This window comes from Geotrypetes seraphini, chromosome 15 (genome assembly GCF_902459505.1).
Source record: "Geotrypetes seraphini chromosome 15, aGeoSer1.1, whole genome shotgun sequence".
NCBI lineage: Eukaryota > Metazoa > Chordata > Amphibia > Gymnophiona > Dermophiidae > Geotrypetes > Geotrypetes seraphini.
Window position 1 is genome coordinate 287,970 of NC_047098.1, and position 18,964 is coordinate 306,933.

The 18,964-nt window shown below is 40.1% G+C and overlaps 2 protein-coding genes across 4 annotated transcripts in view; one reads left to right on the plus strand and one right to left on the minus strand.

Moving 5' to 3' along the window:
- The window catches only part of LOC117348899 (protein-arginine deiminase type-2-like), a 244,259-nt gene that overhangs the window by 201,399 nt on the left and 23,896 nt on the right, over positions 1–18,964 (minus strand). The gene's annotated exons all lie outside the window — the stretch shown is intronic.
- LOC117348898 (protein-arginine deiminase type-2-like) overlaps positions 543–18,964 on the plus strand; it is a 70,143-nt gene continuing 51,721 nt past the window's right edge. The window contains exon 1 of one of the 2 annotated variants that reach the window (XM_033921522.1): positions 543–645. Coding sequence is in view for 1 of the 2 variants with exons in the window: in XM_033921521.1 (XP_033777412.1) it covers positions 15,465–15,556 (92 nt within the window). In the remaining variant the exon portion in view is untranslated. Of the gene's footprint in view, positions 646–15,456; positions 15,557–18,964 lie in introns of those variants that run through there. The other variant, XM_033921521.1, reaches the window with a different exon arrangement.

Consider the following 18,964-nt stretch of genomic DNA (forward strand, 5'->3'; position numbering starts at 1 on the left):
TTTATTCTGTCCACTCTCTTGTTTTCTTGTTCTGTCTCCCCCACCCCCCACCCCTTCTAGTTTGAGCACATACAATTAAATACCAGTGGCTAAAATGATGTGATCTCTAATAAAAACAGTCTGCTGGAAAAGTGGCTCAAAATCATATTCTTGATCGCTAAATGATACGAGTCTTTATCAGGTGGTAAACCTCTATGCCCCAACCAATCACAAGGAAGAATGAATGAAGCAGGATCAGGAGGGGACAAAGGTGTGTGTGTGCTATATGGAACAGGATTGATACAGGTATTTAAAACAAACTGGAGAAATTATTTCTTCACACAACATGCAATTAAACTCTGGAATTCATTGCCAGAGAATATGGTGAAATCAGTTAGCTTAGTGGGATTTAAAAAAGGTTTGGATAATTTCCTAAAAGAGAAGTCCAAAGGCCATTCTTGAGATGGCTTGGGGGAAATCCACTGCTTATTCCTAGGATAAGCAGCATAAAATCTTGTTTTACTACTGAGATCTAGCTAAATTTTGGGACTGGTTGGCCACTGTTGGAAACAGGATCTTCGGTCTGTTCCAGTATGTTCTTATGTCTTCTCCTAGCATGGGCAAAAGGAAGTCAACGGAGAGCTGCAGTCTGGCCAGTTGATCCTGGTAAATGCATAAATGCTTGCTACGGTTTCTTAGTTCCTATATCTAGGTATTAAGTGATTTTCCCTAAGGAATTTATTGTATGTAGTAGACTGTAATAGATTTTGGGCTCTGGGAATGGTTCTGCTCTGGGGTTTTGCAGCAGCTCAGATACAGGCACAGATTTTTAGAAAGTGCTCATTACATCCAAAGTTTTACACAGGAGATTAAGGGAATAATTCTTCTTAATCCCCTGTTGCTTATTTCTGCCTCTAATCTCTTCCACTCCCCCCCAATACACACGCACAAAATGTGGCCTTGCTACATTTTTAATCGACATTTAGACATACATGTATGTGAACCAGGACTTGTCAGCAGTGTCAAGCGGAAGTGGTGGCTCTTATGTCTGGAAAATGTGACCTTTTCTGCAGGTTCAGATTGAGAAATGACTCTACGTGTCGCACTTTATTTCCCTATAAGTATTTTACCAAAAATCTCTGGAAGCTGACAGAGCTTTTCTGAAAATACCAAAAGAATCAGCACATCCCAACTTGGAAATCTCAACTCCATTGTCAGTGTTCTGCTTAAAATGGGCCTTTTGCATATCGCTGTCACCTCACACCTTCCCTCCGCTCTTCCCACCCCCACTTTATTGTCACACTATTGTTCCCTTAAAGGATGGATGGGTGGTACCAGTGATCTGGTACCCAGTGTCCCTACTTCAGCCTCTCCTCCTCTTATATAACATCTGAAATGCTCCTTTTTAATCCAAGCTCACTATTCTGACAGAACTCCAAACCCCATCCCATCTCTATCACAAAAATAAAAAAGTCAACGCAAACTGAATGAGCATCAAAGGGTTAATGACCCTGCGATCATCATCCCATCACTATGCTCTTAACTGGTTTCACATTCCATATTTCATCATTGGTCTTCACCATTTTAAATATGATTTGCAGCCATCATTTTAAACTGGTTTTTCTGGAATGTATGCAACATATTAGCAAAAATCCTCCCTTAGGACTAATGGCAGAGTTGACTGAACTTGTCTTTTCTGGAATGTAACTTTTGACTCTAGTGAGTGTTGGGGCAAAATCCATTTCCACATCAGTCCACCAGAAAAATAACTAGGAAACTGGTTAACAAAAGGAGATGATGCAGAGAAAAGAACATTTAGCCAACTCAGTTTTACAAAAACACTTCACTGCTCATAATAAAGCCATAAAAACCAGCCTCTAGTTGAAATAGAATATCATATTTTAATTCTCTTTTTAGAAGTTTAGAATCCAAAGGCAAAAATGGGACTGATCGAAAGTCCATCAAACCCAGCATCGTGTTTCCAACAGTGGCCAACCCAGGTTACAAGTATCAGACAGAAACCCAAAGAGTAGCAGCATTCCAGAGCTGAGATTGTGATGTCATAATACCTCATTCCACCAATGCCTAAGAGCCAAACTCATCACTGATGTCACAATGGCTGGATTGTCCTATACTTGGCTCACATGAGAATATAAGAACTGCCATACTGGGACAGACTGAAGGTCCATCTAGCCCAGTATCCTGTGGCCAACCCAGGTCCCAAGTTCCTGGCAGAAACCCAAAGAGTAGCAACATTCCAGAGCTGAGATTGTGATGTCATAATACCTCATTCCACCAATGCCTAAGAGCCAAACACATCGGTGATGTCACAATTGCTTGATTGTCCTAGACTTGGATCACATGAGAATATAACAGTTGCCATACTGGGACAGACCGAAGGTCCATCAAGCCCAGTATCCTGTTTCCAACAGTGGTCAACCCAGGTCCCAAGTACCTGGTAGAAACCCAAAGAGTAGCAGCATTCCAGAGCTGAGATTGTGATGTCATAATACCTCATTCCATCAATGCCTCAGAGCCAACCTCATCAGTGACATCACAATGGCTGGATTGTCCTATACTTGGCTCACATAAGAACATAAGAGCTGCTATACTGGATCAGACCAAAGGTCCATCAAGCCCAGTATCCTGTTTCCAACAGTGACTAACCCACTCTGCATCCTTCCCAAACAAGTCCATAGCTTTCCCCTCTGACATTTGAGTAATCCCAAGTACCTGGCAGAAACCCAAAGAATAGCAACATTCCAGAGCCGAGATTGTGATGTCATAATGCCTCATTCTACCAATGCCTCAGAGCCAAAATAAAGCACTCCAGTCATGACCAAAATCCAAAACAACAAAAATCAATCAATAAATCCACAAAGATTATAATAATAATAATAATAACAACAACAGTTTATTTATATACTGCAAAGCCGTGAAGTTCTATGCGGTTTACATAATTTAAAATACATTAAAAGCAGAAGAAGATTAGAGAGTAAAGAACCAATAGCTAAAAACTCTAAAAATCTATAATTACATAATATAAAATTTTACAAATTAACTACCTAAGTACTTCAAAAATAAATGTGTTTTTAGATGTTTCTAAATTCTCCATACATTTCAGTCAAAAGAAGCAGTTGATCTAAGGGCTCTTTTTATCAAGACGCGCTACGGGGTTAGCGCATTGGACATTTCATCATGCACTAACCCCCGCGGCAAGCCTAAAAACTAACGCCTCGTCAATGGAGGTGTTAGCGACTAGCGCGGCAGGCAGTTGAACGCGCGGTATTCCGCACGTTAACCGCCTACCACACCTTGATCAAAGGAGCCCTAAGTCTTTGCCCCTTGCTGCTGCTTGATGTGAAAAAAGATGCTGATGATTCCTAGTACAGCGTTCAAACCGCATGACTTGCTAATTATAAACAGGAGCCATTGTTTTCACTTTTTTCACAATGTTTGGGATTTTGGACCTATTGGACCCAAGGTATTGACATCGTCGTGTACAAGCTATAAAGCTTTAGCCTTACCTTTATGAATTCTCATCATTAAGATAAGTAAAGTTTTTATTACTATTGTGTTTGATGTGGGGTACAAAGAAAATCATTTCAGTATCAGCACATGTGAGACAGGAGAACATAGTGACGCGATGATGGCTCTCCAGGTCATAGGTCTTTAGTTTATTTGACCGAGTGTAAGAGCACTGAGCGCACTTATTTCTATAATTATTATTTTTTAATTTTTATTAATCATGAGGTTATTGCTAATTTTGAAAGTTGTACATTTTTCTGCCATAATGAAACATTTAATATTATGTCCAGGGTACAGTTTGGACGTTGGGGCTAGACCTGTTTTAATAATTAGTATGTTCAAAAAAGGTGCCCTAACTGACCAGATGACGATTGAAGGGATGTAAACATGACTTCCCCACACTCCCCCAGTGGTCAGGGACCTCCTCCTACCCCCCCAAAGGTGCCTGTTTGGTAGCTTCAGATGTTATGGCCACTCAGTCCTAGAGACTAGCAAGCAAGTTCTTGGAGTAGCCTGGTAGGCAGTGTAGTGAACTGAAGAGAGGGTAGACTATGGGAGCCTTCCAAACCACACCCTACTCCCACCGTACCTACGTATAGATGACACCTACAAGCACAAGGGCTGTTGCTGTTGCAGTTGGGTCCTGTAGATCGTGGGTGGGTTTTGGAGGGTTCACCATACACTATAAGAGAATTGTGGCAAAATGTGGATCTCAGTCTTTTTGTGTGAAGTTCACTTCAGTGCCCCCTATGGTGCCTCATTGCTCTGCTGGGACAGTCTGCTAAAAATGCTGGTCCTTCTTACATGCCAATGGCTTGTGGTGTGCAGTTTTTATCAAAAATGGTTCAAAAAGATAGACAGATGCACATCTGAAAAATGGCGCTAGAAAAGGTTCAATGAAGAGCCACCAAGATGATAAAAGGGATGGAATGCCTCTCGTATGAGGAAAAACTAAAAGGGTTAGGGCTCTTTAGCCTGGAAAAAAGATGGCTGAGGGGAGATATGATTGAAGTCTACAAAACCCTGAGTGGAGTAGAACGGGTTCAAGTGGATCAATTTTTCACTCTGTCAACAATTACACACTAGGGGACACTCGATGAAATTACAGGGAAATACTTTAAAACCAATAAGAGGACATTTATTTTTTTTCACTCACAGAATAGTTAAGCTCTGGAATTTATTACCAGAGGATGTGATAACAGCGCGTAGCTGGTTCAAAAAAATGTTTGGACAAGTTCTTGGAAGAAAAGTCCATTGTCTGCTACTGAGACAGACTTAGGGGAAGCAGGGAGGAGATCACATTAAAAAATTACAACAGGCTGAAGTAAGATAGATTTTCATACTGCAGACTGCTTTTCATAAAATCCATACAATACATAAGATTATAAAATTCAGTACCAAAAGAAGAAAACCCAGTAGATCCACAGTAAATGGTGAAACCAAAGCAAAAGAAACTGTGGGAAAGTCAGAATAACACCACTCGATACATACTAAGGTATTAAAGATGTTGGTTTCTGAGTCGGTTGCCAAAGCTGGCAAAATAAATGCATGCAAAACATCAGAGATGAGATGGGGAAGAGCAGAGGTCAAAGAAGAGATAATAGAAAAATGTTTTAGGGCAGTTTGCCTAGCTTTGAGCTTCTGTTACTTTCACAGGGTAAAATTTATAGATGAGTTTAATCCTCATGTGCAGACAGCATCTCTCAGCCTGCCAAACCTGAGTCAAACCTGCCAAACCTGTGCCAAGACTGATGTTTAATAGAATGATGTGATATTGGCTTCAAGGGGTTGATGGAGTCCAAAACAGAGCACAGTTGGTAACTTGGTCTATTAAAGTCATATCAAAGAAATTTGGGGGAAAGGAGGCAGCCAGAGAAGGAACAATAGAGGGCTGTGAGACAGAGCAGGTCAAGCAGCTGACTGCAAGGTTGTGAGTGAAGTAGAGCAGGTAGATGTGAGTTGCTTGTTTACTCTTTCCAAAAATACCAGGAGTAGGAGCTATGATATTAAGGTATTAAGTGGTAGATTTAAAACAAACCAGAGAAAATATTTCATCATACACAATGTAATTAATCTCTGGAATTGGTTGCTAGAGGATGTGGTGAAAGCAGTTAGCATAGCAGGGTTTAAAAAAGGCTTGGATCATTTCCTAAAAGAAAAGTCCATAGGCCATTATTGAGATGGACTTGGGGAGATCCACTGCTTATTCCTAGGAGAAGCAGCATAAAATCTGTTTTACTACTTGGGATCTTGCCAGGTACTTGTGACCTGGGTTGGGCATTGCTAGAAACAGGATGCCGGGTTTGTTGAACCTATGGTCTGTCCCTGTAATAATATGCTAAACTGTTGATAATGGATGTGACTGTTGGGTTAACTGGATTGACCACATAGGTCTTTATCTGCCGTCATTTACTATGTTACTATTTTCAGTTCCTGGGATTTATTTATGTATCACCTTTTCATGAAGAGATTCACCCAAAGTGGTTTACAGTACATTGAAGAATAATCAGGTACTGTTAGAAATTTTCCCTATCAGTCCCAACTATGTTATGTTACTATGTTTGGCAGCATTAGAGAGCAAGAGGAAGGAGTGTCTGGAATTAGAAGGATTAGAGAGCAAACTGGTATGAAGCCAGAAGAGGGATGAGGAAGATCACAAGAGGGTATGGAGTCATTTCAAGAGATTAGAGAAATCACAGGGCAGGGTGGCATTAGATGGGATTAGAGAGAGTGAAAGCGCAGGATGACGTGATGCAAATAAGCGGGATTTTAGCCTGGATCTTTTTTTCAAAGTTAACAGAAACCTGGCTCTTAGGTGATCAGGCAAAGCCCTATTGTCTAATTCGTGATCAAGTAGTTGGGTTTTGTAAAGCTGTTTATTAGTTTATCAAGTCAACAGACTCGTGTGTTTTACGGATCCACTTAGCTGGAATTCTTCCCAGCTGAGATGCCACATGATGTAGTACAAGAGATTTCAAACAATTATCTTTCGCTCCTCCATCATCACATAACTCATAATTATTTCTCTACTGTGTGTGCTTGAATGCTTACAGTGTTATATATGACTGAGTCCTACATATATGATAATTATTTGTGGAATAATGCTTAGTATTTATCAAGCAGCCAGTGAAGAGAGAGAATCAAAGTATATGTAACCAAAAGCAAAAGCACCCAGGGGCTTCAAGGGTGGGGCAACCAAATTTATTTTTATTAAAGGACCCGACATGTGCCATGTGTGGCAAAATCACCCACTCCAGGGGTCACTTTAATTCCTTTACACTTGCAGTATAATCTAAAGAAGATAAGAACATAAGAAGCGCCATCTCCAGATCAAACCTTTGGTCCATCAAATCCGGCGATCCGCACAAGCGGAGGCCCTACCAGGTGTACACCTGGCATAATTTTGAGTCACCCATATCCTTCTATGCCTCTCGTAAGGAGATGTGCATCTAGTTTGCTTTTGAATCCTAGGACGGTCGATTCCGCAATAACCTCCTCTGGGAGAGCATTCCAGGTGTCAACCACTCTCTGCGTGAAGCAGAACTTCCTGATATTTGTCCTGAACTTGTCCCCCCCCCCCTCCCTTAGCTTCATTCCGTGTCCTCTTTTCCGTGTCAAATTGGACAATGTAAATAATTTTTTCTGCTCTATTTTGTCGATTCCTTTCAGTATTTTGAAGGTCTCGATCATATCTCCTCGCAGTCTCCTTTTCTCAAGGAAGAACAATCCCAGTCTCTTAAGTCGAGCCTCATATTCCAGTTTCTCCATACCATTTACTAGTTTCGTTGCTCGTCTCTGCACCCTCTCCAGCAGTTTTATATCCTTTTTTAGGTTGGAGACCAATGTTGGACGCAGTATTCCAAATGGGGTCTGACCATTGCTCTATAAAGCGGCATTATGACCCTCTCTGATCTACTGCTGTAACTGTTGTAAAATTTTTAGGATATCTGAATCCTCGTTGAATCTAAAAAAACAAGTGCCACTCGATTTTAGCTTTTAGTCCCTTGGGTTCTTCTGAGTTCATACAAAAAATCCACTCCTGTCGCCTCCTCTTGTCTTGTCTTGTCATTGATATTACTGACCATTTAAGCTTGTTCTCTGCTTTCTACATTTTAACCAGTTCTTCACCTAAAATATTTTATTTCCTATCCCATGATTTTCTAATTGTCTCAGAAATTTTTTATGAGGTACTTTGTCAAATGCCTTTTCAAAAACCAGATACTCAATATCAACTGATTCACCTTTATCCACATGATTATTCACCCCTTCAAAGGAATGCGGTAGGTTAGTGAGGCAAAATTTCCCTTGACTAAATCCATGGTGGCTTTGTCTCATTAATCCATGATTACGTATATGTTCTGTCATTTTAAGAACATAATAATTACTGCTGCTGGGTCAGACTAGTGGTCCATCGTGCCCAGCAGTCCGCTCACGCGGTGGCCCTTAGGTCAAAGATCAGTGCCCTATTAGAGTTTAGCCTTACTTGCGTATGTTCTGTTCCAGTAGGAACTTATCTAACCTTGTCTTGAATCCCTGAAGGGTATTTTCCCTTATAACAGCCTCTGGAAGAGCATTCCAGGTTTCTACAACTCTCTGGGTGAAGAAAAGCTTCCTTGCATTTGTACGGAATCTTTTTATTTCTAACTTCAGTGTGTGCACTCTCGTTCTCTTCACCTTGAAGAGGGTGAACAGTCTCTCTTTCTCTACTAAGTCAATTCCCTTCAATATCTTGAATGTTTCGATCATGTCCCCTCTCAGTCTTCTCTTCTCAAGGGAGAAGTGGAGGAGTTTCTTTAGCCTCTCGTTGAACGGCAACTCCCCCAGTCCCTTAACCATTTTTGTCGCTCTTCTCTGGACCTTTTCCAGTAGTACTATGTCCTTTTTCATGTACGGTGATCGGTGTTGGACGCAGTATTCCAGGTGGAGGCGTACCATGGCCCGGTATAAAGGCATGATAACCTTTTCAGATCTGTTTGTGATCCCCTTCTTAATCATTTCTAGCATTCTGTTAGCCCTTTTAGCCACCGCCGCCGCACATTGCACGGACGGTTTCATTGACTTGTCTACAAGTACTCTCAAGTCTCTTTCCTGAGGGCTCTCTCCGAGACATCCTGTATTCGTGCATACAATTTTTGTTACCAACATGCATCACCTTGCCCTTATCCTCATTTGCCATTTTGCGGCCCATTCCTCGTATTTATGTCTCTTTGTAGGTCTTCGCAATCCTTCTGTGTCTTCACTACTCTGAATAACTTTGTATCATCCGCAAATTTAATCACCTCACTCATCGTGCCAAGTTCTAGGTCGTTTATAAATATGTTGAAGAGCACAGGCCCGAGCACCGAATCCTGCAGCACTCCTCTCGTGATGCTTTTCCAGTCCGAGTATTGTCCATTAATCCATGTGTGTATATCACCCTCGATTCCATGGTTCGCAATTTTCCAAAGTAGTCGTTCATGCGGAACCTTGGCAAACGCCTTCTGAAAATCCAGATTTACGATGTTGACCGGGTCACATTTGTCTATCTATCTATTTACTCCTTCAAAGAAGTGCAGTAAGTTTGTCAAGCAAGATCTTCCTTTGCTGAAGCCGTGCTGGCTGGTCCTCATCAGTTTGTGTCTGTCAAGGTGATCGATGATGTGATCCTTTATCAGCGCCTCTACCATCTTTCCCGGTACCGAAGTCAGACTCACTGGTCTGTAGTTACCTGGATCTCCCCTCAAACCTTTCATGAAGATTGGTGTAACATTTGCCACTTTCCAGTCTTCTGGAATCTTTCTTGATCAACAGATTGGCTATTAATTGGAGCAGTTCAGCTATAACCCCTTTCAGCATCTATGTCAGGTTCACGTGTCTATAATTTCCCAGATCACTTCTGGAACCTTTTTAAAAAACTGGCATTATGTTGGCCATCTTCCAATCTTTTGGTACCGTGCTTGGTTTTAAAGATAGCAGATGACAATTAGCACCTGAGCAGACCAGGACTTGTTATTTAGTCATTTCCATATTAAATGAAACTCCCTAATCTCCTGTTTGTCCTGTTTCTCTGTGTTAAATAAGCTCTGTGGATCAGGGACTCCTATGTGTTTATGCTATAAAAAGTGATAAAGTACTAGTAGGCTATGCAGCAAAATCAAGACCCAGAAGGGGAAAGGAACTAGGATCAGCCATAGCTAGCATTATCACGTAGGGTTTTTACTCCCATTGCAATCATGATCTTGTCATTCCAATTTAGGATCAAATGTGCTGGGTGGAGAGGACTTACAAAATAGTTGAAGAATAGAGAGGTCAAAATTGTGGACTAACAATACTGTAAATAAGACTTCTCAATATACATGGAACTGAAAGTATAAATATATAAATTGCATCTATACAGATGCATCTATATAGATGCATTTTATATATTTATACTTTCAGTTCCATATATATTGAGAAGTCTTATTTACAGTATTGTTATTCCAATTTAGGGTGACATTTTTTAAAGATACTTTGTCCCAAACCATGCTCTTTTGAGAGACTATCGGTCTTCCCACACTTTTTAGTTTAAAAGCTGCTCTATCTCCTTTTTAATGTTGATGCCAGCAGCCTGGTTCACCCCTGGTTAAGGTGGAGTCCATTTTGCCGAATAGGTTCTCAGCTCCTAACAAATCTAAAACCCTGCTCCCTGCACCATCGCCTCATCGACACATTGAGACTCCAGAGCTCTGCCTGTCTCTTGGGTCCTGCATGTGGAACAGGGAGCACTTCTGAGAATGCTACCCTGGAGGCTCTGGATTTTAACTTCCTACCTCAGAGTCTAAATTTGGCATCTAGAACCTCCCTACCACATTTCCCTATGTTATTGGTACCCACATGCACCAAGACAGCAGGTTCCTCCCCAGCACCATCTAAAATCTTACCTAGGTGATGTGTGAGGTCCACTACCTTCGCACCAGGTGATCTTCACGTGATGGATTGGGTGAGGAACAGGTTGAGTGGAAGGCGACAGAAGGTAATAGTCAATGGAGATCTCTGTGAGAAAATGGATGTTACCAGTAGTGTGCCACATGGTTCAGTTCTTGGGCCTTCTCTTTTTAAGATTTTTGAAAGCAATATTGCTGAAGGGCTATTAGGTAATATTTACCTATTTGTGGATGAGGCCAAAATCTGCAATAGACCTAGAAGGACCTAGAGAAGCTTGAAGAATGGTCTGAAATTTGGCAGCTAATATTTAATGCTAAGAAATTCAAGGTCATGTATTTGCGCTGCAAAACCTGAGGGAACAGTACAGTTTATAGGGTGAAGAACTTTTGTGCATGAAAGAGGAATATGACTTGTGTGCGATAGTGGGTGATGATCTTAAGGTGGCTAAACAGATTGAAAAGGCAACGGCGAAAGCTAGAAGGATGCTAGGGTGTATAGGAAAAGGTATGGCCAGTAGGAAAAAGGAGGTATTGATGCCCCTGTATAAGACTCTGGTGAGACCTCATTTAGAATATTGTGTACAATTCTGGAAGCTGAACCTTCAAAAAGATAAAAAGGATGGAGTTGGTCCAGAGGAAGGATACTAAAATGGTGCATGGTCTTCGTCATAAGGAGCATGGGGACAGACTTAAAGATCTCAATTTGTATACTTTGGAGGAAAGGCAGGAGAGGGGAGATATGATGGAGACATTTAAATACCTATATGGCATAAATATGCATGAGGTGAATCTCTTTCATTTTGAAAGGAAGGTCCAGAATGAGAGGGCCTAGGATGAAGTTAAGAGGTGATAGGCTCAGGAGTAATCTAAGAAAATACGTTTTTACAGAAAGGATGGTAAATGCGTGGAATGGTATCCCGGTAGAGGTGGTGGAGATAGAGACTGTATCTGAACTCAAGAAAGTGTGGGACAGGCACATGGGGTCTCTTAGGGAGAGGAGGAGATAGTGGATGCTGTGGATGGGCAGACTGGATGGGTCATTTAGCCTTTATCTGCCATCATGTTTATATGTTTCTTTGCATCTCAAAAAAGATATAGCAGAATTAGAAAAGGCACAGAGAACGGCAACAAAACTGATAAAAGGGATGAGTGACTTCCCTATGAGGAAAGGCTAAAGTGGCGAGGGCTCTCCAGCTTTGAGAAAAGATGGCCATAAGAGGTCTATAAAATACTAAGTGGAGTGGAAAGTGTAGATGTGAATCGTTTGTTTACTGGTTCCAAAAATACTAGAACTAGGGGAATGCTAGCAAATTTAAAACAAACTAGAGACAATATTTCTTCACTCAGTTTGTAATTAAATTCTGAAATTTGTTGCCAGAGAATGTTATGAAATCAGTTAACTTAACAGGGTTGAAAACAGGATACTGGGCTTGATGGACCTTTGGTCTGTTCCACTATGGCAGCTCTCATGTTTTAATAAGTTACTTTGCCTCCTTATGATCAGATTGCCAAGAGTTACTAATAAAAACATTATCTTAGACAGAGCTCTAGTGCATCAAACTTTCTTTCACAAACATTCTCTGTGAGGAATCTGTTCACTAGATGAAGCCTGGGAATGGAATGCATTTTTGGCTCTAATTGCTATCTAATTATTTCTAATTGTACTATATAATTAATCACCATTTTACTAGCCTGCTTTATTCAGCTCCTCTGTAGTCCCTCCCAACCCAGGCCTCCCTTGTACAGTAGAGAGGGGCAAATAATTATCAAGAAATTCATAATCCCTAATGAAGCACTTGAGAGCTCAATGCCTTCAATCGTATCTCCCCTCAACTGTCTCTTTTCCAAGCTCAATATGAGATGAGTTCCAACCCCTTTATCAGCTTGGTCACTCTTCTTTGAATCTTTTTTTAGTTCTGCTATATATCTTTGAGATAAGGTGACCAGAATTGAATGCAATACTCAAGGTGAGGTTGCACCATGGAGCGATACGGAGGCATTATCACATTCTAACATTCTTAGTTTTGTTAACCATCCTTTTTTTTAAAATAATAATTCTTAGCATCTTGTTTGATTTTTTTTAGCTTCCCCTGCACATTGGGCGGAAGGTTTCAGTGTATTGCAAATGTTGATGCATGAAGCATGGAGTATGCGATTTATAAAAGAGTATAGAATTGAAAATTTGAGCATTTTGACAGTTGCTGTAAGGAATAGGTTGTCCATCTGTGGTAGGGGGAGATGGTAAATTGCATCTCGGATCTGGAAAGTGAATATCTTTGCTCTGTCTGGGATTGGTTCTCTTCCTTTCTATTGGGTCAAATATTTCAGCAGAAATAGAACTTATATGTGGGGTACCCCAAGGTCTTTGCTTTCCCTGCTCCTCTTTAACATCCTCTAGCTATATTGATTGTTGTTGTTAGGTGCCATCGACTCATGCTCGAGTCCTAGTGACTTGATGAACTGTGGATCTAAAAAGAAATCAGTTTTGTGCTAGTCTGGAAAGGTCCTCCAGCATCATCCCCATGGTTGTTTTCAACGTGTCAAGCCATCTGATTGCAGGTTGCCCTCTTCACCTGGTTCCTTCGATCTTCTCCAATGATCTCTCTCTTCTGATGGTATGACCAAAATAAAGCAGTCACAACTTTATCATCTAAGCTTTGAGTTTGATCTTTTCCAGAATCAATTTGTTAGTTCTTTTGGCAGTCCATGGCATGCCTAAAATCCTTCTCAAGCACCAAAGCTCAAATGAGTCAATCTTCTTTCTGTCTTGTTTCTGTAGCATCCAGCTTTCGCATCCTTAACTGACTACTGAGAAAATGAGTGCGTGGACAAGTCTGATCTTCGTTTGGTGTGTTAACTCCTTGCCTTTCAATTCTTTGTCAAGAGTGTTAATTGAAGAGTGACCAAGTGCTAATCTGCAGAGTATTTCCTCCCTACTAGTTGCTTCTTTGATTGAAATCCTTTACAACTTCTATTCTATCACCTTCAAGTTCAAAATCTTCATCATTTTCCATATTCATGAATTTGTCTTGTTTATGTTCAGTTCTAATCCCATGTCATGACTTTCGGCTTTGATTTTTCTCATTAGATACAGCATGTCTTCTTTGCTGCTAGCGATGAGTGTTGTATCATTTGCATATATTTGTTTATATATAGCAAAGGTCGAGGAACAAGAGACATTATTGCCAATGTTAGATGGATATTGGAGAAGAGCACAGAATACCAAAACCCTTATACCTTTGCTTCATTGACTTTTGACTGTGTGGATCACAATAAACCAATAAACTATGGAGAACTCTAAAACAAATGGGAATCCCCAAACACATAACTCAATTGATAAAGAGCCTACATGAAATCAAGAAGCTGCAGTGAGAACTGAATACGGCAACACTGATTGGTTTCCAATAAAACATGGCGTCAGGCAAGGGCGCATACTACATCTATTAACCTTGCAATCTCCCTGGGAATGCCCAGGCCAATTCTTGTTGTAAACCACCTAGAACTAAAAGGAATTGGGATAGAAGACACCAATGTAATGTAATGATGCATCTTGTCACCTTACCTGTTCAATCTGGTAAAAGCAAATTTGGAAGAAGAGCGTGTTGGTTTCAAAGTTGGTGGCTATATTGATAGACTCCTTTAATATAAAATTCTTAACTATTTTTTCCTGTTTCTCCCTGTAATCTAAATTGAATCCCCTTCAGGCATGTCTCTTTGCAGTTTCTGAATGGTTACAGAACCATCTACTTCTACAGAGTCCAGAAAAAAACAGTAGCTTGCTGGATTTCTAGCTCATTACCACAACTAGTGCAGTTTCAGAGACCCCTTCAAAAAGTTACAGGTTCAAGTATCTTGTGGTAACACTTGATTCCAACTTATCATTTCAAGAACACATTTCTTGAACAATTCAATCTGAGGTGGGTTTTTTTTTTCATTTTATGTCAACTCCGTTCATTTCTGAACTTTAAAAGTTTTCACGCTTTAATGCATATCCTTATCTCAAAATTAAATTCAGCCTACGCAGAAATCACAAACATCCAATTAAAACACAAACACTTCAAATACTGCCATCTGTCTACTACGTCATGCTCAAAAATTTGATTGTGTGTCCCCTTTATTTCGATTATATTAGCTCGCATTTTTTAAATTTTGTGTCTCGCACGCAAACTTACCTTACTGATCAACCATCTTATCTTTCATCTTTAATTATTCTTTATACCCCTAAACGTGCCCTCCATTCATTAGATGCCAATTGTTTAGTACTTCCTGGCCCTAAAAAAGCATTCTATGAATCTACAAGAAGTTCTGCTTTTTCCTTCATAGGGCTTAAACCATGGAATGATCTCCCACCCTATATTCAACAAGAATCTACATTTACAAAATTTAAAGCACTGCTTAAAACTCACCTATGTACTAAAGCATTTGATCACTTAGATATTTGAGATTCAACAGCACTTCGGATGCTAGCTCTGAAGGAGACATATGAGAAGGAACCAGGATGTGAGGTTCTCTCTTGTATAAATGTGGGTAGTGAATGTTTGCTTTAATCTATCATTTTATTATGGAATCCCTTTCTTTTTATTATATTTTATGTAAACCGCTTTGATCCATTTGTTGGACAAAATGGTCAATCAAAAGTAAATAAATCATAAACAGTTGATTTTGAGCCCCATAAAACATAGATAAATGTTTGCTCATTGTGGGACAATATTCCAATGTTTAGCCTCATGAAATACCTTTTACCCACATATATGTCCTTCTCATGCCTTTTCTGGACCAGTTACAAACCCAAGCTGCATCCCAAAATTCAAATTCCTTTGCCAAACACTATAGCTCTAGATCGAGTCATGAATGCGAGTCATGCAAAACTTCACCTCACCATTCCATTCCATTCCATTCTAATTAGTTAGCCAGGTAGAGACTGACACATGACCTTAATGATATTTTAGTAGGGAAGGGAGGAGGTACCAGTTCAATCAGTGAATGGGAGAGAGGTGCATAGTCTGGAGCCTCAATACACGTTTGCCTTTGATACCTACTAGGCTGAGGGTAGACATGTCTCAACGGAAAACAATTCACATCTCAAGTTTGCGTCCCACGTATGGCATCTGCGTTGTTGGAACCGACACTATTGTAGATGTCTATAGGTAAGACTCCTTATATCTCTTTCAGATTCTATTGAATTTCCAGAAAGCATTTTTCTTGATTAAGAGACATTGTTTTAACCAGAAGATTTAGGTTTACATAATTTATTTATTGAGTTCTATACTAGGCAACGAACTCCAGCTTTAAGGGAAATACAGGAATGAGATATAAGAGATCAGATGAGCATTTTTCAACAGGTTTGGGCACGACTGAACTTATACATTCTATACGGTTCAAGAGAAGCTGAATGAGTGTTCCATACGGTGTTACATAAAACAGTTTTACATTTAATTAATATTGAACTTGTATCCCAGTTTTATTAGGAAATCCCTGGTTTAAGGCCAGGTACAACAAAAAGCCTCAAAATAATATTGACAGAATTAACTGTTACAGTGGAAGAGGTGAACTGTAGATACAGTATATGGTATTTTACCATATAAATGGATAAATAACTAAATAAATAATAAACTGAAAATATCATGGTAACAATTTCCGCTATAAACAGATGAAAACAAGGGGGAACAAACTGAACATTTTAAACAGCACAAGTGCTACAGAATAAGACAAGCAGACTCAGCTTAGGACTGAGAATAAAGTAAACACACAAAAACAGGCTCAGTGTGGGACTTAGGGACCTAAAGTTGACCTAGAGAGATTTTAAAAATTTGGTGGAAGAAGGATAAATGGATGGGATATTGTGATACCAAGGTACAAATTATACTGCAAAGACAGGGTCCATAAAATTGGAGGGAGTGGCACTATATTACAGAGGAAATAGAGTTAAGCAGAATAAAAATGTTCTACAGGAAACAAATTCCATGTGTGAGGAAGAAAGAATGGTAAGGGGGCTGTAGGACCCTCCACCTGAGCGTTCTTTCGTGAGAATGGATTAACCCTGTTTGATCCCCTTTCGTGTCTACAGTTTACCATCCCACAGGTTGAAATCTTATTGAAGTGTATTGCAAGTTGTTACTAATTGATGGGCATGAAATCGGCAGATGTTTGAGTGGTCACCTCTTCGCTTAGCATGTCCTCATCGATGTTGACTAATTTAATCTATGGAAAAGTCCGAGCTGACTTCTTACATCTTAGAAATATGGACAGAGCAATGCATTATACCTTTTGCTTTTTAAACTACTTTTGTCTGATAAAATAAGATTTAAAAAAATAAACAATGAATGCTACTTAAACAAAATAAAAAACAAATTAGGGAACCTGACAAACCAGCAACACTATAGTAATGAGTGATTTCAATTACCACCAACGCAGAATAAGGATAGAGATTTGTAAATACTGAATTGAGTGCAACAAGTGGACATGAATCATATTTTTACTCTTTACCTAAATATAAGGCCTGGGGGGGCACACAAGGAAGCTACTAAGTAGTAGATTTAAAACAAATAGGAGAAAACTCTAATTTAATTCTAGAGAATGTTGTAAAACCAGTTAGCTTAGCAGGGACTGAAAAAAGGTTTGGATAATTTTCTAAAAGTCCATAAACCGTTGTTAAGAATGACTTTGGAAAATGCACTGCTTATTCCTGAGAAAAGTAGCATAAAATCTGTCTTACTCTTGAGATCTTGCCAAGGTACTTGTAACCTGGATTTGGACCTTTGTTCTGTCCCTGTGTAGCAATTTGTATGTTCTTATGTTATGCCATGATCTAAAAGCCACGGTTAATATTTTGAATTTCATTCTATATTTAATTGGGAGCCAATGTAGGTGAAGGAACAGAGAAGAAGAATATGATCCCAATTTTCTGCTCAACATAGAAGATGCATGGCTTTATTTTGCAATCTCTGTTAGATTCATCAGAGAAATTCCAGTATACACAGTATTATAGTAATCATAATATATATAGTGGATCAGTGAATATTTTCTATGTGCAACCTTGGGGTTTAACCTGGCAGGACAGTGATCCATAACATAACAAGCCATTTATACACCGCAAAACCTCTCAGTTCTATGCTGTTAACAAAAGGTAATACTGTACACGCACAGAGAATTACAGAAAACTTATCAATGAAATTTAGCAAATAAGTGAGTTTTCAACATCCTTTTAAAGCTTAGTCACCGAATTGCCGAAATTCTTGCCCTAGAGAGTGGCTTGATAGATTGAAAAGATGCTTATAAATACAGTCCTTCACTAAAGCACTTTCTTGAGACTGTTATATTTGGAGGGGCACAGTGAACTCCTTGCCAACTGGGGCTCTTCAAATTCCTCTACTGCTGCAGCTTGTTTGCTCATCTTTTGGTGCATGTTTGATGCAATCCTGAAGGCATGCAACTCTTTGGGTTTTTGCCAGGTACTTGTGACTTGGGGCTCCTTTTACTAAGCTGCAAAAGCGGTTTTAGCGTGCGCTGAAATGCCGCACGTGCTAGACGCTAATGCCAGCATTGAGCTGGCGTTAGTTCTAGCCGAGTAGCACGGGTTTAGCGCGCGCTAAAATTCTGTGTGTGCTAAAAACGCTATCGCAGCTTAGTAAAAGGAGCCCTTGGATTGACCTCCGTGAAGACAGGACCCTGGGCTAGATGGACCATTTCTCTGACTGAGGCTATATTCAGTGGCCATATCACAAATGAGCCATTCGCAGCAACTCTTTTCAAACAAGCACAAAGGCCTCACTTAGAGTACTGTGTTCAGTTTTGGAGACCACACTACCGAAAGGACGTGCTGAGGATCGAGTCAGTTCAGCGAACGGCCACCAGGATGGTCATGGGGCTCAAGGATCTCACGTATGAAGAAAGACTAAAGAAATTGCGGCTGTACTCACTTGAGGAAAGAAGAGAACGGGGAGATATGATTGAAACGTATAAATACATCACGGGACGCATCGAGTCAGAAGATGATATCTTCTGGCTCATGGGACCCTCGACCACCAGAGGGCATCCGCTGAAAATCAGGGGAGGGAAGTTTCATGGCGACTCCAGGAAGTACTTCTTCACCGAAAGAGTGGTGGATCATTGGAACAAACTCCCACTCCAGGTGATAAAGGCCAGCAGCGTGACGGATTTTAAGAATAAATGGGATACTCACGTGGGATCTTTAAGGGAGTAAATCCAGGGGGGGGGATACTTGGAATGGGCAGACTTGGTGGGCTATAGCCCTTTTCTGCCGCTTTTTTCTATGTTTCTATGTTTCTAACCCCTACAACCTAATATTGTGGGGACCACTATCAATCCTTACAATCTTCTTCTCAGCAGCCTGCAGATATTAGGAAAAAACACAATTTGAAGTGTCTGTATACAAATGCTAGAAGCCTAAAAAATAAAATAGGAGAGTTAGAGTATGTAGCACTGAATGATGAGATAGATATAATAGGCATCTCGGAGACCTGGTGGAAGGAGGACAATCAATGGGACACTGGGTTACCTGGGTACAAATTATATCACAAGGCTAGAGTAGATCA